Genomic DNA, 25,565 nt, shown 5'->3' with positions numbered 1-25,565 from the left:
GTGTAAGTGCTCCTTGGCTACCTTTGAAATCATCTTCATTTTCATCATGTCGCCACTTATTTTGAATTCTATCAAATATTTGTACGTATTCAAACATAATTTGTGCCTTCACTTCTTGAAGTAGCTTTTAGTCCGGCATTAAATCTATGATTACTAAATGCAGTAGACCAAATATGTCATAATTTATACATGTTATTAAGCCATGAATGATTATGAAGATTATAATCAACAATCATATTTTGCCATACTTCTTCAAATTCTTGCTCAAACTCACAAAATTTCATGCATTTATTAAATAAATTTTTAAATTCAAAATTATTATTTAAAACACAAAATGAGATGGAGCATTTTGATTACTCAATGACATTAATCATAGCTTGACATTGATCTGAAAAAATTGTTTCAAGTTGTTTACGACTCATGGATGTAAGAGATGTACTAAACAACCAATGGAAAGAAGATGCAGTTTCATCCGACGTAAAAGCTAATCCAAACATCACATTATGCATATGATGGTTTATGCCTATGAAAGGTGCACATATTAAATTGTATTTGTTTGTTCGATAAGTGGTATCAGTTTAAAGCACATCACCAAATGCTTTATAATCTATTCTACAATGACCATCTCTAAAGAAAAAATTACACATCCTACCATTGTCATCAACTTGAAAATCCCAGTAAAATAATTTATCTTCATTTGATTTTTGTTTAAAATATCGAATTAACTCTGAAGCATCACTATCCTCAACTTGTCTATGAATTTTACTAAGACGGTTAACATAATCATATGCATCTTTTTCAAGAAACCCAATATTTTTCCATCCATGTGATTTTTCTTGTAAATAAGAATAAGCATTAGAAATTGAAAATCCAGCACGTACTAATGACATTAATGTATTTCCTTTAGCATCAGAAATACTACGTGCGGTTCTTAACATGTATCTTTGATCGGGTAAAACCAATTGATGATTATACTCAATGTTAAAAATAGTCACTCTCCATTCTTCATTTCTTTTACGTCTAATTCTAAGTCTCGCAGTACACCCAGTTCGAATTTTTACTTTTCGGTAATTAAATTGGTTATTTTTACCAATATATTTTCTATTTTTCATCCCACTACAAGAACAAACAAATTCTTTCATATATAACTCTCTGCTATTATCATGAAAAAACTCTTGTTTTTCCTTTCGGACACTAAAACCTTTACAATGTCCATATTCACAATAAATTAAGTATACATTTTCAGAATCACTTATAATTTCTACTGTCAGAATATGAAACTGAAATTCTCTGTTTTAATGAATACTCACATATGTATAGTGATAAACAAATCGTCTAAATAAGACAATAATCCTGCGAATCTCTTAAGTAAGTAACTACCATAAATATAATATATTGCTTCTAAATATATTTTAACACTCCTCCTCAAACTCAAGATATGATCGAACAAACTTGAGTTTGTTAGAAGTGGCCGAAAAAGATATAGTCAAGATCTTCCACGTACAAATTTGAATTCGCCAAGATTGAGTGAGAGTGATGTAGTTGTCCACTGGATCAGAGTCAGAAGCAGATTTCTCAACACCGTTAGAGTTGAAAACATGACTTGCTCGGTCACAACGGAACTAGAGTCGAAAACAGAACTCGCTCACTCTATAGAGCTAGAGTCGGAAACAGGACTCGCTCGCTCACAATAGAGCTAGAGTCGGAAACAGGACTCGCTCGCGCACAACGAAACTAGAGTCGAAAGTAGGACTCGTTCACTCTATAGAGCTAGAGTCGAAAACAAAACTCTCAATGACATGAGAGTCGAAAGTAGAACTCTGTCAGTGGAGATCGAAATAGTAAAGACGAAGACGGCATGGAAATGATAGCATGATCGTGGGTAGAAGAAGATACATCAATAAAATATAAAAATATTTGGGATATAACAGGTCATGAATGTACCCCGAGAAAATTTGGCTCTGATATCATGTTAGAATATGAAACTGAAATTTTCTATTTCAATCATAAGAATACATATATATTTATAGCAATATACAAATAAATAAGAATCCTACGAATTTCTTAAATAAGATAACTACCATAAATATAATATATTGCTTCTAAATATATTTTAACATCTCCAACTTCCAATTGTTTTTCAAATTCAACAATTATAGAATCATTGCTTACATTTGATAATGAACCTAAATTCTTGCACATTGTCATTTGCTTCACGTACTTCTTTATTTCGATCTTGAGAACTTTTTTTTTTTAAATAATAATAATAATAATAATAATATTAAAACTACATACAAAATCTATTATATCTAACATTATATATTTTTAAACAAATATGTGATAATAATATCATTCTCAATAGCATGTGAATCATCTGCCACTTAGGTATTCATTTTAAGATGCTATCTTGGAACCCAAAATTAAAAAATCGACAGACTTCGTTGGAAATTAAAAAAACAAATCTAAAAAAAAAACAAGAATATCTGAAAAATCTACAATTTGTCAATTCTATTTGTTTTTTCTTACCAACGAAGAAAATAAAATCCACTGACCAATCCTTTTCTAAGAATTGCGATAAAAAAAAATAAAAAAAAAAAACTTAGAGGTTTTTCAATGTCTAAAAAAATTTAGTGAGAAAAAATAGAAGAGAGAGAAGAAAAAATATAATAAAATACCCAAAAAATTTCTTCCTATTGATAGCTGTGAAATTGAAGAGTCTCATTTAAAAAAAAAAAAAAAAAAGATAAAAAGAAAAAAATTAAATAAATATGCAATCATGTAATTTTCTTTAATTATTATTATTTAAAAAAAAAACAATTATTCCAAATTGTGGGCACATGAAACATATGTTGGGTGCAGAATCGAACAAGCCTGTAACAACCGATAGAAGCTGTTGCAACAGCTTGAGCTTGAGGTGAGGCCACCATTGCATTGCATATTCCTTCTGTTAGAATAGTTACTTAGGCTACAGGCACGCCCTGTTATCAACACTAAGTTTTATTCTTCCATTAATCAGAATATAGATTCAAACACCTACTTCTCTTCTTCTTTTCCTTTATGTTTTTTGTCTGCTCTGCTCTTCTCTTCTCTTCTCTTCTGCTGTTGCTGTGCTGCTGCTAAACCTGTTAAATAAGTCGAGCGAGCTCGAGTATGAATGGTTGAATTTATTAACTATAAAGGCTCGGGTCATTAAGAATTCGAACTAAATTAATGGTTTGAGCTCGGTTTGTTAGGTTCAAATTCAAACTCGATTTGAGCTCAATTTGAATTTTATACCTATTCTATATATTTTTTAATATATAAATTTAATATATTTAATTTTATTCATCATTTTTAAGTAAATTATTCAAATTTTAATAATATATACCCTCTCCGTTACAAAAGTATAATCTTATTGTATTTGGGTACGAGATTTAAGAAATATTGATATTATATTGATAGTTCGTAAAAAGTAAGAATAAATGACTTTTTTTGCCCTTGTGAGTATATTAGTGTAAAAAGCAGTGGCAATTGCGTAATAATAATGAAAAAGTAGAGATAGTTTTATGGTGATACGGTTATTTATGGAAATTAGACTATTATTTTAGAACGGACAAAAATGGTAAATAAGACTATTATATTGGGACATAGGGAGTATAAATTTTGATATAAAAATTATATTTATTATCACTATCGAGCTTAATTAAGTTATTCACGAGCCAAACTCGAACTTGAGTCGTTTATAGAAAAAATAATTTTCAAGTTCAAATTGGGCTCATTTATCTTAATAAACAAGCCGAGTTGAACTTTACTGGCGGACTACTCGATTTATTTAACAGCTTTTGTTGTTGCTCTATTTATTCCTTTAAGCAAGATTTATTCGATGGGCATAACAAAAAAAAGAAAACTGTTAACTCAAAAACAGTTCAAAACCTGATTTTTAATCCATGAAATTTGAAAATAAAACTTTTTAAATTTATGTAAATAAAAAAAAATAGAAAAACTAATACTAAATAAATCTGATAATCCTATTTTGTTTTTTATAATTAGTATATTGTTGTTTAAATTTACTTTTGCATTATTGTACTTATATTAACAAATATTCTTATATTTGTATAATTTTTTGTGCAAATGTCATTTATTAGTATTATAAGACACGAATGAAGTTATTTTTGTAATTTTTTTTAAAAATTTGTCATGTGTTTTGATATAATAATTAATATTCAAATATCAATACGTAAAAAAATAAATGAGACCCTTAGATTTGAATGGAATTAGTATAATTTTAAAATCTTATATTATATTATTTTATTTTATTTTGTAATATATTATAATTTGAAATAAATAAATAATAATATTAATTATAAAATCATATTAAAATGAGTTTGGCTTTGATAAACAACCGTACAAACAAAATACATATACATTGTCCCACAATGATGATCTGGTAGTGTGGAATAGACATGTAACTGTGAAGTCATATGTTCAAACCCCCAATGTCCATACAAGATGAAGTGTTCCTTCGAAGATTTTGCCTAAAATTCTACAATTTATCAAAAATTTTCTCTTAAAACCATTTAATTACACAACCATTTTTTATTTTTTTATATTATAGTATTAAAAATTAATTTTACATTTAAATACATTTAATTAGGCAAAATTCTTCAAAAAATATACCCGATAAATTTTTATATTTGAACTAAATTTGATACATTTTAATTATATTAGGATTATTATTGATTTTTTCATTTTAACTATATCAACTATTCTAAATTAAAAATATTTTAGAAAAAAGATATAACAAAAAAAATAAAATTTTAGACCAAAACGTAAAGTATACGGCCGCGTAGAATTAACATGGTCGTGTGACAACATGACAGTGTATAATTGTACATTAAATTATACACGGGCGTGTGGCAACATTGTTGTGTAGTTTCTACGTCACCTGCCACATCAACCTCGTAACGTCCATGTCAACAATTTTCATTAGTTTTTTAACGGTAGGACCCAAATTAATTAAAATTATTTATAATATGATTAAAATTGATGAATTTTTTTATATTGTGACCAAAATTGATAAATTTTAATTATATTGGAACCAAAATTAATTTTTTTCCCACATTTTAAATATTTTTTAATTATTTATATTATATCATAAATCAAATAATAATGAAATAAATTTCTTTTAATTCTAATTCTATTTACAATTCAAGTGGCAACACGAGTCGAATTATCTACAATTTCTGACTTTAATATTATTTGAAAATTGAAAACAATTTCAGTTTAATTTTAATAATTATTTATTTTAAAGTCTAGAAACTATAATAATAATGATAACATTGAAAATTGAATATGAGCTTTGAAATTAGAATGGGTCTTGGGAAGAGTTTTTCAATTAATATTACTTGAATATGATACTTATATAATATAATATTTATTTTGATTTTATTTTAAATATAAATAATAAATTTTTTAAATAATAATATATTGTGCATATATAGAAATATTATATATAAAATAACTAAAATTAATTTATATAAAAAAAATAAACTAAAGATATACATTAATATCTTAAGATAAAAATAAGAAGAGCTCGTATAATACAAAAATGAATAAAAATTCAAATAAAATTTGGAAAATTGCAAAAAGATGTCCGTAGATTCAATTATTATTTTTGAATATTTTTTTCTATTTTCGTAATTTAAGACATTATGTACTGCATGCATTATTTTTGTTTTTCGGCACCCGAAAAACACACGTGACTATCACGTGCGCCTTTATGGCATGACCGATGCATATGTGAATGTCGTCGTTGAAGTGTTGTCGTTCGCGTGGTCATCAGACATGTGATGTGGAATTATTTTTTTTTCGTTTTCACAATTTAGGACATTATGTGTACTTGAAGTATTATTTTTACCCTCCAATGTTGAAAAAATAATTTGTTCTAATATTTTATTTCATTTCAATTTGGTCCAATTAGGCCAAATTAAAATTAATATATATATTTTTCTTTTAAAAAAATAATTCCGCATCACTTATTCGACGACCTTATAATAAATTATTTTTCCGGCACCAAAGGGCAAATATAATACCTGGAGTACACATAATGTTCTAAATTGCGAAAGTAAATAAAATAAAATAACACGTCACCTGTTCGACGACCACGCAGACGACAACACAGCAACGACGACGCCCACGTATGCGGCGGCCATGCCACGAAGGCGCACGTGACTGTCACGTATGTTTTTCTGGCGCCGGAGGGCAAATATAATGTTTGTAGTACAAATAATATCCTAAATTGTGAAAGTAGAAAAAAAATGTTTGTAAATGATAATTGAAACTACATAAAAAGTATTTTTTTTTTTATTTTTCTCAATCAAATTTGAATCAATTTTTATCCTATATATTTAAAATTTTAAATATAATCGTCTATAATAATAATAATAATAATAATATATATAAACTTTTAGAATTTCGTGTATAATTTGAATATTAATATTTTATAATCAATATTATTTTTAATCAATTTTACTATACTCTTAAAAATTATTAAGTTTGCATTAATAGAAACACACAATTAGCAAATTAAAACATAAGAAAGATAATAATTCTCATCAAAATTCAATTATAATTTATTACTATATTATATATATAAATTAATAATAATTTTGTACTTGTTATATAGTAAATAACTTAATATTAATATGCATGGATATATACGTATATAGCTGTGTAGTGTTTATTATATACTCTCTACATTTTTTGGCACGGTTATTAAAAAGGTGGGTATTAAAAAGCTAATTGTGTTTAATTTATTAATATGAAAATTGTAACAGAGTATAATATATTAATTTATTTTAAATTTATAAATAAAATAGATATTAAATATTTTAGCATAAATAATTATTGTATTTGGACAAATAATTATAATTATTTGTAATAATACTATCTAAAAAAATATTTATAACAGATTATTATTAAAAATATAAATAAAAAAATTGTGTTTTATTGGATCTACCCAAAATTTTTACTATTTATCAATTTATTTTCTTTAAAAATATCAAATAAAAGTCGCAATTTTTATATTATATTAAAAAAATTCACATTAAAACTATCATATCAATACATATTTGTATAATATCAAACAATTATTCAAATTTTTAAAAAAAACAATGTTCCAACTTTAAACACCCAACCAAACATGTCGTTAGAGTTTATTCACATAATTTTTCTCCAAAAATATCAAATTAAACTTTTATGTTTTAATTTTTTAAACTATATTAAAAATTATTTTTATATCAAAATATCACCCTAATACATACTCATAACATCTAATAATTATTTAAATTGAAAAAGTTTACTATCAGTACTCAAACCCAAAATTCAAACCCCAGCCAAACACATTGTTAAGTTTATTCAGTGATTTTTTCTTCAAAACTATCAAATCAAATTATTAGTTTTTCTATTTTATATATTATACTATTAAAAATCAATTTTAAATAAAAATATCACATCCATAACTATTTATATAACATAAAAAAAATATTTAGAATTTTTAAAAAATCTTACTATAATATATTGTTAGATATTATTCTTCAATTTTTTTTCTTCTAAAACTATCAAATCACCTACTTATTTTTTTATTTTTATATTATATTAAAAATTAATTTTACATTCAAAATATCATATATATATATATATATATATTATCAAATAACCTATTTAAATTAAATACATATTATTCAAAATACAAACACTAAGCAAACACACCCGAGGATATTTACTAATTTTTTCTTCTAAAAATTTTCAAATTAAACTTCTATTTATTATTTTTATATTATATTAAAAATTAATTTTACATTCAAACATACATATTTAAATTAAATATTCAAATTATTTTTTTTATTTACGCAAACTAAAATCTAAAACCAAGTACATCATTAGAATTTATTAATTATGAAATATTTTAAAAAATTAAACTTTAAAATATTTTTATTTTTTAAAGATGTCAGCTACTTCCGGCGTAAATCCGAATTTTCATATCATCTTCGAGTCGAGTTTTTATATTTTTGGATCATTTTTTTTTATTTGTTATAATTAAATGTAAAATTTTAAAATATTTGTGAATGAAAAATTAAATAAATTGTTTTTAATTTGTTAAGATTTAATTGTAATTAAATTTGTTAGTTTTTACCTTTTTGGAAAATAGTATAATTGAATGGCACGACTAATAAAATAAAATGTAAGGTAATTGAGTGGGATAGAGGGAGTATATATAATAAGTATGTAGGTGTATATATATATATATATATGGATAAGTATGTATGTATATAAGTAAGATATAGTTGAGAGAGAGGGAAAAATGAGGACAACCGACATATTAAATGTTTTGTTCGTAGAATATTGTATCTCATTTTATCAAGTCAACATACATATATATAGGCATTTCCAGCCAATTAAAAACATTCACACTACACTTATATGTAGGCTAATAATAGCCTACACTTCCCTAGATGTTTTTATACAAAGAATATGCTTCGTTAAAATTTTATTATGAAAAAATTATGTGGCAAAAAATTATAGTGAAAGAAAAATAGTACATCATTCTTGTATTAATGTGTTCCCCCTGTTTTGGACTTTATTTGATGTCTTTCAGCCGACGCATTTCAATTCCTTGCATCAATTTGTTGAATGTTGCAGTCGGTAGCGTCTTCGTAAATAAATCTGCAAAATTTTCAGATGATCGAATTTGTTGCAGATTAATTTCACCACATTTCTAAAGATCATGAGTGAAAACGAATTTCGAAGATATGTGCTTTGTCCAATCACCTTTAGTATATCCTCTATTTAACTGATCTATACAAGCTGCATTATCTTCGAATAATATTGTAGGAGGTAATATATCATCATAAATCAATCCATATTTTTTTCTAAATATGGTAAGTCATAGACATCAGCCAAACACATTAACGATTGACTTCGTGAATTGCTAAAACCTCATCATGGTTTGAAGAAGTAGTTGTTATCGTATGTTTAGCAGATTTTCAAGAGATTGTTGGTCCACTAGAAGTAAATAAATAGTCAGTTTGAGGTTTTGCTTTATGTAGATCAGACAAATAACCAGCATCAGCATAACCAATTAATTCAATTTGAGATTCACTCGAATAAAATAGACTGCGGTCATGAGTTCCCTGAAGATAACAAAAATTGTGCTTGATACTATTCCAATGGCGCTTTGTGGGGAATGCACTAAATTTACTGAGAAAGATATATCTGGTCTGGTACAATTTGCAAGGTACACTAATGTGCTAATGGCGTTGAGATATGGTACCTCCGGGCTAAGTATTTCTTCATTTTTTTCTTTTGGCCTAAATGGATCTTTATTGGGATCAAGGGATCTTACCACCATTGGTGTACTTAGAGAGTGAGATTTATCCATATAAAGTTGTTTTAATACATTTTGCGTATATGTGAATTGATGGATAAATATTTCATTATTAACATGATCCACTTGTAATCTCAAACAATATTTCGTCTTTCCAAAATCTTTGATCTCAAATTCTTTCTTTAAATATTCAACTGCAATTTGGATCTCTGCACGAGTTCCAATTAAATTGAAATTATCAACATATATTGCAATAATGACAAAATTTGATCTATTTTTTTTTTTATAAAGACGCATGGGCATATTGGATCATTAGTATAACTTTCTTTTATTAAACATTCACTGAGACGGTTATACTACATTCGCCATGATTGTTTAAGTCCATACAATGATTTTTTTTCAATTTGATAGAATATGATTCTCTTGGGTTTAATTTGTATGTCATAAGCATATTAAATCTCTTATGAATTTTCATATAAATATGAGCATCCAAGTAGCTATAAACATATGCAATAACTACGTCTAAAAGATGCATGTCGAGCTTTTCTCGCACTGCTAGGCTCACAAGGTATCTAATGTTATTTCATCGACAATTGGAGAGTATGTTTCATCAAAATCTACTCTAGATCTTTAAGAGAATCCCTGAGCTACAAGACATGTTTTATATCTCACAATTTCATTATGCTCATTTCTTTTTCATACAAGCACTCATTTGTATCTAACTGGTTTTATACCATTTGGTGTTTGAAAATTGGTCTGAATACCTCTCTTTTGTTTAATTAATCAAGCTCTAATTGAATCACATTTTTTCATTTTGGCCAGTCATGTCTTTTCCGACATTTACGAACTGATTTTGGCTTTGGATCCTCATTTTCTTCCATTATATCAAGTGTTAAATTGTATGTGAAGGTATTATCAATAATCGTCTTATTACGGTTCCAACATTTCCATGTAACATAGATAATTGAAAGCATCCGGTAACTGATTTGCAATCTTTTGCAAATATATAATGCATTGAACTTCTAGTTTAAACTGCTTTATACAAAGATCACAAAAATTCAATGAAAGTTTTTAATTAATATTCCTTTTCGGCTCATTTATGTCTCCCACTAATGTCGGAAAATATGATTTGTCAAAATGATAAGCTGAAAACCTTGCAGTGAATAAATCACCTGTTATAGGTTCAAGATATTTTATAATTGACGATGATTCAGATCCGATATAAATGTCTAATCTACGTTGAGGACCAATTTTCGTACGTTTGAGGTGTGGAATAGGAACATAAACAACACATCCAAAAATACGTAGATGAGATATATTTGATTCGTGACTAAATACTAATTGCATCGGGTAATAGCTATGATAGTTTGTCGGCCTTATTCTTATAAGTGTTTCTGCATATAAGATTGCATGTCTCTAAGTTGAAACGGACAACATAGACCTAATCAAGAATGGTCTATAAATCAATTGCAATATTTTAATAAGAGATTCTGTCAAACCATTTTGTGTATGAACATGAGCAATTGGGTGCTCTACATTAATTCCAATCGATATGCAATAATCATCAAATGCAATCTCACAAATGTCATATTGCGAGTAGATAATAAACATATATGAGATCATCTGGTAGATGCATCAATAAACACCATAAAATATTTAAATGACCCACACGATGGGTCTATTGATCCACATATATCCCCGTGTATTCTTTCTAAAAATGTATGTAATTCAATACTTACTTTAGCTGGAGATGATCTGGTTATCAATTTTCCATGAGTGTAGACAACGAAGTTAACTCATTTGAGTTTAACATTTTTTGACCTTTTAATGAATGGTCATATGAATTCTTAATTATTCGTCTCATCATTATACTGTCAGGATGCCCAAAGCGATCATGTCATATTTGAAAATCAATAGTCTTTTGATCTACTGTGAGGTGTGTTTCAACAACACCTAATTTGGTATAATATAAACAAGTAGAGAGTGATGGTAATATCTCAATGGATCATTTCTTTTTATTATTAATATTGGTGATCAATAAAAATTCACCATCGGTATCGCTCATTGTTTCAATGTAATAACTATTTTTCCAAATGTCATGAAAGCTCAGTAAATTTCTTCGAGCTTTAGTGGCCAACAGTGCATACTGTATCACAATTTTCGTCCTCGCGGGGAGAAATATAATGGCTTTTCCAGAGCCTTCAATTAATTTTGCACTGCCACTTATTGTATTGATATTCATCTTTTTTCTTTTCAAATGAGAGAATATTTTTCGTATTTCAATATACTATGTGCCGTTGTGCTGTCAATGAAACACATATTTGCATCATTTTGATTGACATCCATTTAACCTTCAAATATAAATAAACGCAATATTAATGAAATAAAATGTAAATATTACAAAATGCAATACAAAAGGGTATAGGCGATAATTTAAAGATTACAAAATATAAAATAACATAATGTAAAATGACATAATATGTTTATCTCTGGGGATTTGTTGGATCTACGAAAAAGTCCGCTATATCAAGATGCGTTTTGTTGTAATCTAGAAGATCATAATCGGGGCCGTCATCATTATCAACGTGATTAGTCTCAACCTCCTTCACCTTTTTCTACAGTTAGGCTTGAAAAAAATCAGCTAGGTGTTTGGCTGTTCTGCAGGTATTGGCCCAATGGCCTTCAATGCCACACCGATTCGGCTATATCCCCATATAGGCGTTTACTATTGATCGAAGATTTTTGGGATATTTAGAAATATCTTGTAAAATACAAAAAAAATGATATATGTATAAAATGAAAATAGTGTCGTGCGTGTTCATGTAGTAACTCCAAAAACTTCGTCAAAAATTAAAAAATCTCTTTAATCGGTGAGTGTCCGGGTCGAACTCAGGGAATATGAGAATATCCTATATTTAATTAGAAAAAGTGTAATGAGTTAATGCAATCGAAGGACTGAAAAGATAAATTGCAAAAATTAAATATAACTAAAAAGTGCTAAAATATACGTATCTCGAAAAGGATAGAGCGAGGCGTTTGAGTTTGACTTTTGCGTTCTTTAATGGCTAGATTTTTATTGATAAAATGAGCGGGATGACAATAATGTGATAGCAAAAAATATATGTATAATTGTGGGGTGATTAAGAGAAAATGAGCATGATCGCATTTGCTCGCTTAAGCCAATTCTCGACTCGGTTGGTACTTGACCTTAGGGGATTTAGAACGAGGCTTCAGCGACACCCGGCGATGAACATTATAAGCAAGAAAAACCACTGTCACCGGACATTTATGTGACCCAATAAAAAAACGCCTATGCCCTATGAATTATTCTTCCAACCGTTCCACTGGTGGCTCTACCCCTTTGATACCTCTCTTTAATCGGAATCAAATTCAGAACAGCAACTAAGAAGGTCGACAAGGCTTCCACGTACTTAACTACGTTGAACTACCTATAATCTGTTAATTAATACGGCGCGAAACTAGGTTGAAATAGTCAATTCTTATGTTACCCTTTCGCAACCTTGCCGAAATCTAACTTGAACAATTCAATCGAACATGGAATTTTTAGGTGAAGGAGAGGTGGAGAAATATGATAGAAATTTTATTAGCTAAAATAATATGTTGGAATCAAAAGAAAATAGGGAGAAAATCAGTTTGCTCGCGACACAAAACCGAAAATCTCGTATTATTAAACTTGAGGAAAATAAAGTGTATGGAATGATAGGTTGTGTGTATGATTATGTATATGCATAGGTCTATATAATATATAATTAGAGGATATATTTATAAGGGGAAAAAATTCTAAAAGTTTGGCGATTACAACTGTTCATAAATAACTACTTCTAAAAATAGCTACTAACTACCTCTAAAAATAGTTATAAATAACTACTATTAACTTACTAATAACTACCTATTTTCTAGAAGGTTTAGACTAAAAAAAAATACACAAAACAATCAAAAATTGGCTAAGAAATAATGCAGGAATTAAATAGGTGAGCTGTGAGAGTGCATGAATAAATGCTGGGTGGCTGTAGTAAATGCAGGCACTGGGGGAGCAGTGCAATAATTGCAGAATTAATGCAGCCGCCGATCCGCTTTCCACGTTTGCTCAAATTTCTGTACAGCTGCCACTTGTTTTTCGCGCAGCTGTCGCCGCTTCGCTCACATCCACGCCAAAGTTTTCGTGCCGCCATCGTTTAGATTCCGCGCCAGCCGTCGCTTCACTCACTTCCATGCATAGCCTTCCGCGCTCATAAAGTAACCGCCGCTCACGGATTAATTGACATAAAATTCCGCTTCGCTCAAATTTTCGTGTAGCTGCCGCTCGCTTTCCGTGTAACCGCCGCATGTTTTTTGCACAGCCGCGCTTCGTTAACCTCCATGCAGATATTTTCGCTCCGCTCACAGTATCCGCGCAGCCGTTGCTTGCTTTCTGCGCCAGGGTTGACCATTTACCGTTGACTTTGACTTTCACGCGTTGATTTTTGTTGACTTTCGCGCTAGCGGCTGTTTTTCGTTCCTGAAGCCATTTTTTCGCTTTTTAAGGCCAATTTTGGATTCTCAAACCAGTTTTCAAGCATTATTTCACATGTATAAATAATAAACACTTTATAAATATTTAGTTAAATAAATAATATTAATTTAGCCAAAATTAGATACTTAAATAGCACATAAGTAATGCCTAAAAATATAATTCAAGAAACACATCAATTAATTTAATCTATACACCAAAATTATTATAAATTACACCTAAAACTAATAAGTTAATATTTTACATACAAGATTAAATAAATACAATTATTAGAGTAAATTAATATAAATAATACCAAAACTCGACATAAATAAATTAATAATTAAATAAATATAAGTTATAAAATATGAAAAAATCAAGAGTTATCAACTATGTTGAAGTTAATGTCAAAATCGCGGTGATTGTAAGGGGTATATCGACCGTGTTGACTTTCATGACCGCGACCACGTCCATGGCCTCGTTCAAAAAATGTCGCGTTTGCTTCAAGAAACGGACTAGAACCAGTGGGCCGGAAGTGATGAATTTTCATCACTAACTCATATTTTGCTCAGCTAATTATTTTATTTTCATATGGAGGAAATAAAATTTATAAATGAATTTCTTTGATGCGAATATTAAATAATATTCCCTCCGTCTCAATTGAAATGTTACTATTTTCTATTTTCGTCCATTGAAATATTATCATTTTTTATTTTCGTCCATCCTAAAACAAGGTTATCATTTTCTAATATAGTAATTGTACTATCTACCTAATATAATAAATACCATTTTAACTTATAATATATTACACAAATGTTATTATTTTTATATTACACCATACTAATAGAGGTATTTTTGTTTATTTTACTATAATTCAATATAATACTAATATTAAAAAATCTACGTATAAAAAGTAAATATCACCCTTCAAATGAGATCAAGGGAGTATGAATTTTTCCGATGATGTGAAATAGAGGAGAGATGGGAGAAACCTCAGTTGAGATTCTTGAATGTGGATGCCGTAGAGAAACAGATCATAAAATACTACTGATGAATTTATGATGATGGTGACTACCCATTTTTTATTGCGTATAATTTCTTATATTATAATTCCTCCGTAACAAAATTATAGTTTGAGTTATATTTGATACAAAATTTAAGAAATATTGATATTATATTGATAGTGGGTAAAAAGTACGAATAAAAAACTTTTTTGCCCTCGTGAGTATATTAGTGTAAAAAATAGTAGCAGTTGTGTAATAATAATAAAAAAATAAGAATAGTTTTATAGTAATAAGATTATTTATGAAAATGAAATCATTATTGTAAGACAGATAAACATAGTAAACACGACTATTATATTGGGATGAAAAGAATATTTATTTATATATTTAAAAATAATAGTCCATTCTTATTATAATATGTATAAAAATTCATATAACATTTTAACCAATAAAAAAAATCAAAATTACAAAAAATATATTTTCTTATTCCCTTATTTATCTATCCGTTTGTTTTTTGCACGAAATTTTAAAAATATTAATATTATATTAGGATATGGTATAAATAAAGTATAAAAGACTAAAATAATTTTATTAGTACGGTGTGATATAAAGGTAATAACATTTGTATAATATACTGTATGTTGCAAGAGTATTTTTAATGTTAGTAGAAAGTACGATTACTAAAAAAAATAAAAATGAATACTTTATTAAAAGACAAACAAAAATAAATTAATGAATAGATTATTAGGGACGGAGGAGTATATAGTATTAGACAGAGTGGATTATACATCTTTTAAATATATATTTATTTTGTCTCAATTTAAAATATTATCTTTTTTTTAATTTTTTTCGTTTGCTCATTAAAAGTATCTATTTTTTAATATAATAAACGTGTTTTATGTACAAATACCGAAACATCTCTACTTTTACACAAATTATAAAAAAAGAATTACTTTTATTTTGTAGTTTTTAAGGACAAAATTTTAAATTAACAAATGATGTTTTTTAAATAAGTCAGAATAAGTATATGATAAGATGTAATTTTACCTCAATAAATTATATGTTATACATTTCATTGGCCCATCAGCCATTTTATTTTTCTTCATTTGTTAGGCATGAATATGAATCTGTATATTGGCTAAGTCAGTCATATATTTTGTATACATTTTGACATAAAGCCAATTGTTATTTTTGTTGGCAACTCTCTATTTACACGAAATAGCTGCTTCTTATTGTATTAATTTATAATTTCATCTTAAGTATATATCTATATATATAATCTCTATATACCAAAAGAGTTGTTAAATTAAAATTTACACCAATATATAAGACCTGTATAATGTACTTAAATTTGATTCTTTTTTGTATTTAAATTATAATTTAGTAATATTTAATATAAAACAAATATACTCCCTCCGTCCCAGAAATAAATATTAATTTGTTTTTTTTACGTAGTTTTAGAAATATTAGTATTATATTGGATATAGTAGGAATAAAGTAGAAATGCCAAAATAACCTTATTAGTATGTGAGATATAAAGGTAATGGCATTTGTGTAATATATTGTAAGTTGTAAGAGTATTTGTAATGTTAGGTAAATAGTACAGTTACTAAAAGAGGAAATGGATGATGGACTAAAATAGAAAAATTGATCATTTGTTATGGAACGGGGGAAGTATTTTTTATTAAAAATCGTACTATCAAAAAATAATTCGAACTCTGCCAATTTATTAGTAGGTTTATATCTTTTTAAGTGTAATTTACATATTGAAATATTTATATCAATAGAATCAATTAATAATTGGGTAATTATTTTTTTAATCCCGTAACTGGACCCTCTTATGATTTTAGTCTCATAAGTAGAATCTGTCGCAAACTAGCCCCATAAGTAAAAAAATTTTAGTTGTTTTAGTCCTCCGGCGCCGGAGACGTCCGCGTGGCTCGCTGGAGGCCACGTGTCCGCCAGGTCAGCGACACCTGGCGGATACGTGGATTTTATTTATTTTGTATTTTTTTAATTTTTTTTAAATTTTATTTATTTATTTTTAATTTTATTTGTCTTTTTTAATTTTTTTATTTGGTCCAATTAAAAAATAAAAATTAAAATAAATAAAATCCACGTGTCCGTCAGGTGTTGTTGACCTGGCGGGACACCTGACAGACACGTGGCCTCCGGCGAGCCACGCGGGCGTCTCCGTCGCCGGAGGACTAAAACACCAAAAATTTTCTACTTACGAGACTAGTTTACGACAGACACCACTTACGGAACTAAAATGATAAGAGTGTCCAGTTACAGTTACGGGACTAACAAAACACTTTACCCTTAATAATTTTGAATTAAATATACAAACGTTTCATAATTAATAAATTACTTTTATTTTTAATATTACACTGCCCTTATTTAAATATCCAATTATATATGTAAAAGAAAAATATTTTAATGAGTGATAAAAATATAATAAATTAAAAGATAATTAAATCAAACTTGAACTCAAGAATTATTATTTATATAAATGAGTAGAGAACCGAGGTCAAGTTCAGCTCGCAGACAACTCAATTAAATTCGCTCGTAATAAAATACTTAGATCATTTTTTTACTTTTTACAACAAAGAAATTAAAATATAAGTATATATATATATATCCGGAAAAATTATGTCATACAAAGAAAATGATATAATTTTGCTGAAGGAGTACAATCGATAGGTATTTGAGCAATGAAGCTTTAAAATTTTAATACTCCAATACTTTTGTATATAGGTGAATGTCATTGTTGTAATAATATATAAAATACTTCATCCGTCCCCACACAAGGTAAACATTTACTACAATGTAAACATTTATTTTTGATGCGGTATTTATGAAATAATAATATTTTAATTATAGTGGGTACTTAAAAATAATGTAATGATATTTTTTGTCCTTGCTTTTGTGTAAAAATAATTATGAGATATAAAATAAAAGTATTTGTAAAAAAAAATGAAGTATTTAATAAAATATTTACTTTGTAATTATACGTCCCTAAATAAAAATATATATATAGAAAGAGTATAAGATTTTTTATTTAAACAAGAACCCCAATTACTAAAAAAAAATGATAAATTAATTTCGAGCATATCAAAATACAAAAATAATACTCCCTTCGTCCCAAAAGAAGTGTCTTATTGAGAGTTGGCACGGGAACTAAGGAATAATAGTATTTAATTGAAAGTGGGTATAAAGTAGAATATAAATGACTAAAATATCCTTACTTTTTTTGAAGAATTTTAAAGAATATGTTAAAATAATAATTAGGGGTAGTATGAAAAAGTGGAATAATTTTGTTATAAAGTAGGACGAATTCTAAATAAAGAAACAAGATAATTGTTTTGGGACCGACAAAAATGAAAAAACAAGAAAAATCTTTTGGAACGGAGGGAGTAGATTAAGTACGGGTGGAGAAAATATATATAAATTTTTATATAAAAAACTGCAATTATTAAAAATTTTTGAAGAGTGTGCCATAATAAATTATAAATAAATTTAGATATATATAATAATTTATATATTTAAAATACTCCCTCCCTCCGCCGAAATTTATTCTCGCTTTCCTTTTTAGTCCATCCACTAAATTTATCAACAAATCACCGTTTAATTATTATCTTCCATTCAACGTTTATTTACAACAAATATCACTAACTTTATTACTTTATCTATTTTTATTTATTTTACTTTTTAACTAAAATTTAAAAAATACCCTCAACTGTCTATGAATTTTTTAATAAAATATTTATTTTTCTTAATTCCCGCACCAGAGCGAACGGAGGGGGAAGGAGTATATAATATGCATAAAATCTGATTCAAATTCAAATTCAAATTCAAATTCAAATTCAAGCCTTGCCAAAAGCTTAAACTCAAAATCGAAGTTAATGAGCCAAGCACGAATCACAATTTAAGCTTGAATCTTAAACTAGCCAAGTCCAACTTATTAATTATTCTGTCATTTTGTTATTTTGTATGTATTTTATTAATGTAAACTAATTATTCTTAAATAAAATAGATAGTAAAAAAGAATAAAGTAAATTAAAATCAGAATAAACACCCGCTCTTCCCAGTAATATGCATGCAACAAACATCACTAAGACAGAGATGAGTTTTGCCTTACTTACATTGTCTGTTATCCTCCGGTAACCGAACGAACAAGAAACCCGATCCGGTTACACAACCATTGATAGTGTATCACCTGCGCGAATCGAAAGAAAGATCAACTGTCATGATCACATAATAATACTTACATGGACATATGCTTGAGGGCGAAAAAAAGTCTGATTTCGACACCAATCACATTCAATAAGGCTGCGTTGCTTGAATTCAGCTTATTCTATTGCAATATCTAAAAATGGCTACCAACAAACGAGTAACGGCGCACGAACAAAAAGGTTTCTTTTACACACTCGGGTACATGGCAATGAAATATTTTTGTTTTACTTATAAGACATGGACATCTATCTCAACTTCTTGTACAAAAGAGAACTAGGTTAAAAATGTGCTGGATTGTTACCTACTTGGGTAGAACTTCTTTGTGAGCTTTGTACGAAAGAATCACATTCCATATCAAGGCAATGAAGTTTGCTGCCAGGACCTGTAAGAAAACAAAGCACGGAGTCAATGAACAGATCTCCCCGAACAATAGCCTAAAACAAGATTTCATGGATTTGAACCAGCTTCAGTCACAGCTACCAATTAATCATTGTAGATCGATATATTACCAACAAACTAAATAAACGTAATTCAAATTTTGTGAATGAAATGATCTTCGATGTATAGAAAAAAAAAAAACAGGAACATGAACTCTAACTTAATACAATTAGTTAAGAAGATAGAAAGCTAGAGAAAGAAAGTATGACGAGAAATAAAAACAGATTCATATTTTTCGAATCAAATGGAATTCGCTATATTTTTTAATTATTTTTATAATGAGTTAAAGTATAAATCAAGTACCTAAGGCATTCTACCAGTCAACAGGACTACTATTTCGCCAAACGAATTCAACTGCTTTCGCCACTAAAGCTAAGTTCAGTATTGAATAATGATGATCTACCTCACAATTGGATTTCGCTACAGTTGGTAGCATAATGAGATTTCTTGTTTTTACATATATTTCATCATTTTGGGGACCCTATTATATTTCAACATAAAACATGAATCGCTTGAGCCGGGCTTTCGATGAAACAAACCTGAAATTGTTGTGGCACAAAACGGAAGTTGAGGAATTGGAATGGTATCCATAGCTGCCAGTTTGCAACAACTGAGGATAACCACTCCTACAAAACAAATTAAAAAATGGTTACGATCCTATACATTGAAAAGCTATAATTCTTTATGATTACCGACAGAAGATGACATTAGACAATACCTGTTTCAGCTTTGGGATTACATTAGATGGATTTCCCTCAAGTGTCATCAATGCAGATAGGAAAACTCCAATGAAAGCAGGAGCAAAAAGAAACTGCAGGAGCAAAAGTTCAAAAGCTAAAGGTCAGGTGAAAATAAATATAACATCAGAGCTCCTCAAAATCAAGAAGCTAAAAAGCACCTGATCGAGCACAAGCCGCAAAAATGCACCGTATGCTCCCGGTGTCGTCACCAATTTGCTCAAAGACAAATACCTTTATGCATAACACGAGACAACTATTTGAGACTTACTTACTTTGACGCAAACTCAAATTAGATATCAAGTATGCATATGAACATATGTATATGAACAAATGCTTATCCTTGTCCAAGTAACAGTATTATGGAAGAAAATAACGATAGTAACAGAATGTAGAACGGGATTAATATATCTCTTATCCTTTTTGAGGTATTACCAGAAATGCAATGCCGGACCGACCAGAACCATCCCCAACATTGTGAAAATGAATGTCCTCTTCATATCCATAGACGGTGCTTTATCAATCCAAAGCTGAATTACATCCCGTCAAACATTGAATAATTAACAACTTTCTAAACTTATATGGATAAAAATATCAAGGTATAAAAAAGAAACAAGTACACCATTCTTCCTCCTAAGTAGGCATAATACACTGTACCGTCACAAATTTAAGGCAATTGGCGAAGGGTCACTCATAAAGTATGATGACCGAAAGAATATGAGTATCTACATAGAACAATTATCAAAAACATATTTTTAGAGAAATTGAAATCGGATGGGCCAGAACCCGGCTAAATACTGCCAGACAAGATTTAAGCAGGCCCCAATCGATAACTTAAACTTCAAAACCCCGATAAGATATTCCACGAATTCCCGGCACAACACTGCATAGAACCAATAGAACCATGCAAGGCCCAGTAATAACAAAACCAGAAGGCAGAAGAGAAAAATATGAAAACGTTCTCATGCCATTTTATGTGTGCAATCAAACTACTATAGGGGCTATTTACTTAGCTAGTTTATGCTTCATCAATTTTGTGATGAAAATTCTATGAACAATGCTTTATGCCTCCAATTAAACATTTTACTCAGTGCAGTAACAAGTCTCTCCACAATCTCAACTTTATCCGACTGTTTGTGTTTTGGGGGTGTTTAGAAATAGTATAATTTGGAATTAAAAAAATAAGTGTTAAACATTATGTTTTAAATGGAAATAGGAGCATGATACAATGTTTTGAACCAAAAATAAGTTTTTGATGCAATAACTTTTAAGGGAAATGTTATTTCATTGCAAAAAACAAAAAGTAGCACGAAACAAATTCAAAACTGCTAATAAACACAGTAGCTCCTTCACTGGTCCATAAAAAGCTTTAAAGCTCACATCTTTTTTGAAAATGGGGTATGTAACTGTGTTCCAAACTATATTGAGAAAATTTTCACTGATCGCATGATCCCAATATGGCGACGACGGCTCACCTGGCAGATAATGTCACCAACCAGAGTCAAAATAGCTGATGTTATAGCTTTAGTGATCACAGGATAACTGTCCAGAAGAGAAAGATACCTGCATTGAAATGAGAAACCAAAGTAAGCGCTAAAGAATAGATATCCAAAGATCAAAAAACACAGCTACAATTAACAGCATTCTATCCCAAAATCTTCACAGCAAACTCTGTTTACATATTTTTCAGTTAAAATATAGCTTCTCAAAACAACATCATCTTTAAAAATATTAATCAAAACCTATTTTCTATACAAAACAATCAGATTAAATACTTTAATTTTTTTATTCAATTCTTTGCTTTTTCAGAAGCTCTCCAATAAGCATTTCAGAATGAACTTTGTGCAGTCGAAAGTGGTCTCTTACCACCAAGTAATAAAACAAAAGCGTCTGACCAAATTAGTGAAGAATAACAACATTTTTTTACCATGAAAGGAACGACCAGTTATTCCCACCAGGGCCGCCACCAGAACTTCCGTTGCCGGAACCGCCGAATCCACCACCAGCTTTGCCGCCGGAGCCGGAACCGCCGCCACTCGAAACACGCAAGGATCGAGGACTAGAATGCCGAAACCCTAAACCCGGACGGCCAAATAGGTTAAACCCATTAGTAGAAAGCGCAGAAATTCTAGCGCCGCAGCTTGAGAGGCTCCGATTACTGTTGATTGGGGTTGACATATGAATACGGCTGCGGGTAGCAGGCACCGGCACCGGCATCCGAGAGATAGATACCCATCGGAAGAGGAGATGGGAATTTCGAGCTGCGGCGGCGGCGGCGTTGGTTGCCAGCATAATTTTGGTGTGTTGGGTTCAGAAATGGGTAGCCGGCGCTTCGAGGTTTAACAGGCGCTCTGACGTTATGGAATTCAAAAGAATAATAAGGGTGTTTTATTAATAAAAATAGACATTGTTCTTTTACGCCCAAGCTAAATTGGTGTATTTGAATTAAGTAATTAAAAATTTAATTATTAATAAAAATTATAATTTACTAAAATAATTATAAATTAAGATCATTAAATAGTTTGATTAAAATAAAAAATTATGAATTATAAATTTTAAAATATAATTAAAATGTATAATTATATTTTTTAAAAAAAAACTTGAAATAACAAAAATAAAAATATTGAATAAATTATGTAATATAGAAAGAGTACTATTTTTTCTACATATTTTTCAAATAAAATTAATACAATTTATTATTTTTATATTTTCTGTACAATTTTTTATACTTTGTATAATTTTTTTTTTTCAACAATCTTATAAAATAATCACATCCACATTACTTTATATTTCTATCTCAATTAAAATATTTATTATTATTTTCATCAGTTTCATTTAAGAATATCTTTTTTTAAAACAATCATACAATATTAAAATAATTTATTAGCTTTTACAAAAAATTCTATATATACATTATACACCATTCATTTGTATATAAATTATGTAAAAAAAACAATAGAATCAATTTTTGTATTTTTACTAAACAATAAAATTTTATTATTTTTCAATCTATAATAAAAATTAAATAGCTATTTTGAATCGAAATAAAAAATATTGTTTTCTATAAATTATTATTTAAATATAAATTTCAAATCAAGATATTATTTTTTAAATTAAAACAAAATAAACTCTAAGATTTTATGATATTATTATAGAATTAACCAATATAAATATTAATTATTTTTTTGTTAATCACTATTTTTATATATTGTATATGATATTATATAATATAATGTAATATATATGGATGTGTATATATGTATATTGTGTATTTACCATGATGATGACTTAATGCTTTTTTTTATATATATATATTTATGTGTACGAATGTGGAGAGAAAATAGATAGGTGAAATACAAGAATTGGGTGAGATTTTTTATTATTCTTTCATTGTATAACTCCAAGATATTGTGTATATATAGGCATTTTCACTACTAAATTTCATAGTTGAAATTAATCATACATACATCAAATAAAATTACAGTACCTATTTAATTTAGTCGCATCCACATAAAGCATATACGTGTATAACATAGAATGTTTTTTTGATTGTATATATGTTTTTCCATATATTTTTATAATTAATTTTATTTCATTCATTAAATTTATGCTTACTTTGTATTGACATGGAAAAAAAAAAGTAATAATTTTTCACAAAAATTGTGTTTTTGAATAAATATAATTTTAAAATTAGATATGAGAAAATACAGTTTGTTCATTCAACATTTTTTAATGAAACAATTTTCATAAATATTATTAAAAAATATAAATATATATACACACAGTGGCGCCCCACTCCAACCCCATTTTTACTCTATTTTATTAATTTTTTTATTTTTAAAAGAATAATATATATAATCTATAAAAAATATTTAAAATAAATAAAAATAATAATAAAAATATCAAAACGTTGATTTTTTTAATAAAAAATGCATTAGTTTTTTTCTTAAAAAAATATAATATATTAATATTTACTAATAAAAAAGATTATTTATTTTTTATTTGGACTATATTTTATGTAATAATTAATATTTAATATTAGTATGCAAAAAGTAAATATAAAATTATCAAGTGGATGATAGTAGTATTATTTTACAAATAAAAAATTTATTTTGTAAATTTAAAAATTTTGTCCCCCTCTCTTAATATTCTAGTTCGCCACTGCAGACACATTAATATAATATATATTATTCATTTATAAAAAGTCAATCATTCAATACAAAATATTATTACAAATATAATTTTTCATACCACACAAAAAATCAATTAATCTAAAAAAGGTCATATAAAACTAATATAACTCTGAATGAACAGACTGTTTAATATAAAAATTAATATAATCTTTATATTAAATTTTTATTTTTTGTGAGACAATAAAAAATACTTCATATTAAAATTGTGTAAAAAAAATGGTAGACAAACAAATCCTATATTAATATATTTATATTAAATCGAATAAATATTCTAAATTCAAGTACAAAACTCAAATTTTCAAAAAAAATATGTCATATAATTTTAGGTGATTTTATTACCAGTTACCAATATAAAATAATATTTTGTGTGTCGTTGTAAATATCTTTTGGTTGACTTTTATTATTATGTAAGGTTGAGGATTGGGTGTAAAAAATCGACAGTCATGATGATTGTGTAAAAAATAATTATGTTAAAAATTTTTTATTTATAATATAATTAATCTAATTATGTATATAAATATTAGCAGTAATCACTCATGAGTGCTGATTTTAAAAAATTAATAGCAAATTCTCTCTCATAATGTAGATATTGCACATTATATTATACTAGTATCAGTCTGTTTATTGTGTGTTTTTAGATGAATTGATTTTTTTTGTATAGTATAAAAAAGTGTATTAGTAATATAAGAAAGTAATATTTTGTTTTAAATAGTTTACTTATATATATATATTAATATGTATATTTATATTTTTTAAATAATATTTATAAGAAAATGTTTCATTGATAAATGTCAAGTTAACATATGATTATAAATCGAGGGTGTTCGGATTGTGTTTTTGGGATGAATGTTTTTTTTAATTATTAGATATGAAAAATATATTTATAATATAAAAATAAATATTTTATATCAAATTATTAATTTATTTTTTCAAATTGATAGAATATATATTGTATAAATTTGTTTGGTATAGTAAATAAAATGTAAAATAAGAAGATTATATAACATTTATTAAAGAATAGATAAAGGATTATTAAAGAAGTAGAAAAAATAATAAAATATTGTTATTATTTATTAAAGTATG

At 27.6% G+C, this 25,565-nt stretch overlaps 1 protein-coding gene across 2 annotated transcripts; it reads right to left on the bottom strand.

Annotated features, from left to right (window-relative positions):
• Nucleotides 1-18,917: 18,917 nt before the first annotated feature.
• On the bottom strand, nucleotides 18,918-22,663 carry LOC127241733 (protein sym-1). Of its 2 annotated transcripts, none has more exons than XM_051260911.1 (8): nucleotides 22,217-22,663; nucleotides 21,765-21,852; nucleotides 20,725-20,819; nucleotides 20,451-20,523; nucleotides 20,271-20,363; nucleotides 20,092-20,178; nucleotides 19,416-19,496; nucleotides 18,918-19,097 (listed from the first exon to the last, which is right to left on the bottom strand). In XM_051260911.1, exons 1-7 carry the CDS (start codon nucleotides 22,579-22,581, stop codon nucleotides 19,416-19,418), a joined length of 882 nt encoding a protein of 293 aa, XP_051116868.1. In that variant the 5' UTR covers nucleotides 22,582-22,663; the 3' UTR covers nucleotides 18,918-19,097. The 2 variants fall into 2 exon arrangements, with proteins under 2 accessions (XP_051116868.1, XP_051116869.1); XM_051260912.1 differs by having other exon boundaries at nucleotides 19,420-19,496.
• Nucleotides 22,664-25,565: the final 2,902 nt, after the last annotated feature.

Source organism: Andrographis paniculata, unplaced genomic scaffold (genome assembly GCF_009805555.1).
Source record: "Andrographis paniculata isolate CXL003 unplaced genomic scaffold, ASM980555v1 Contig83END, whole genome shotgun sequence".
In the NCBI taxonomy this organism is placed as follows: domain Eukaryota; kingdom Viridiplantae; phylum Streptophyta; class Magnoliopsida; order Lamiales; family Acanthaceae; genus Andrographis; species Andrographis paniculata.
Note: the sequence above shows the minus strand (reverse complement) of the source record. Positions and strands in the feature narration are given on the sequence as shown.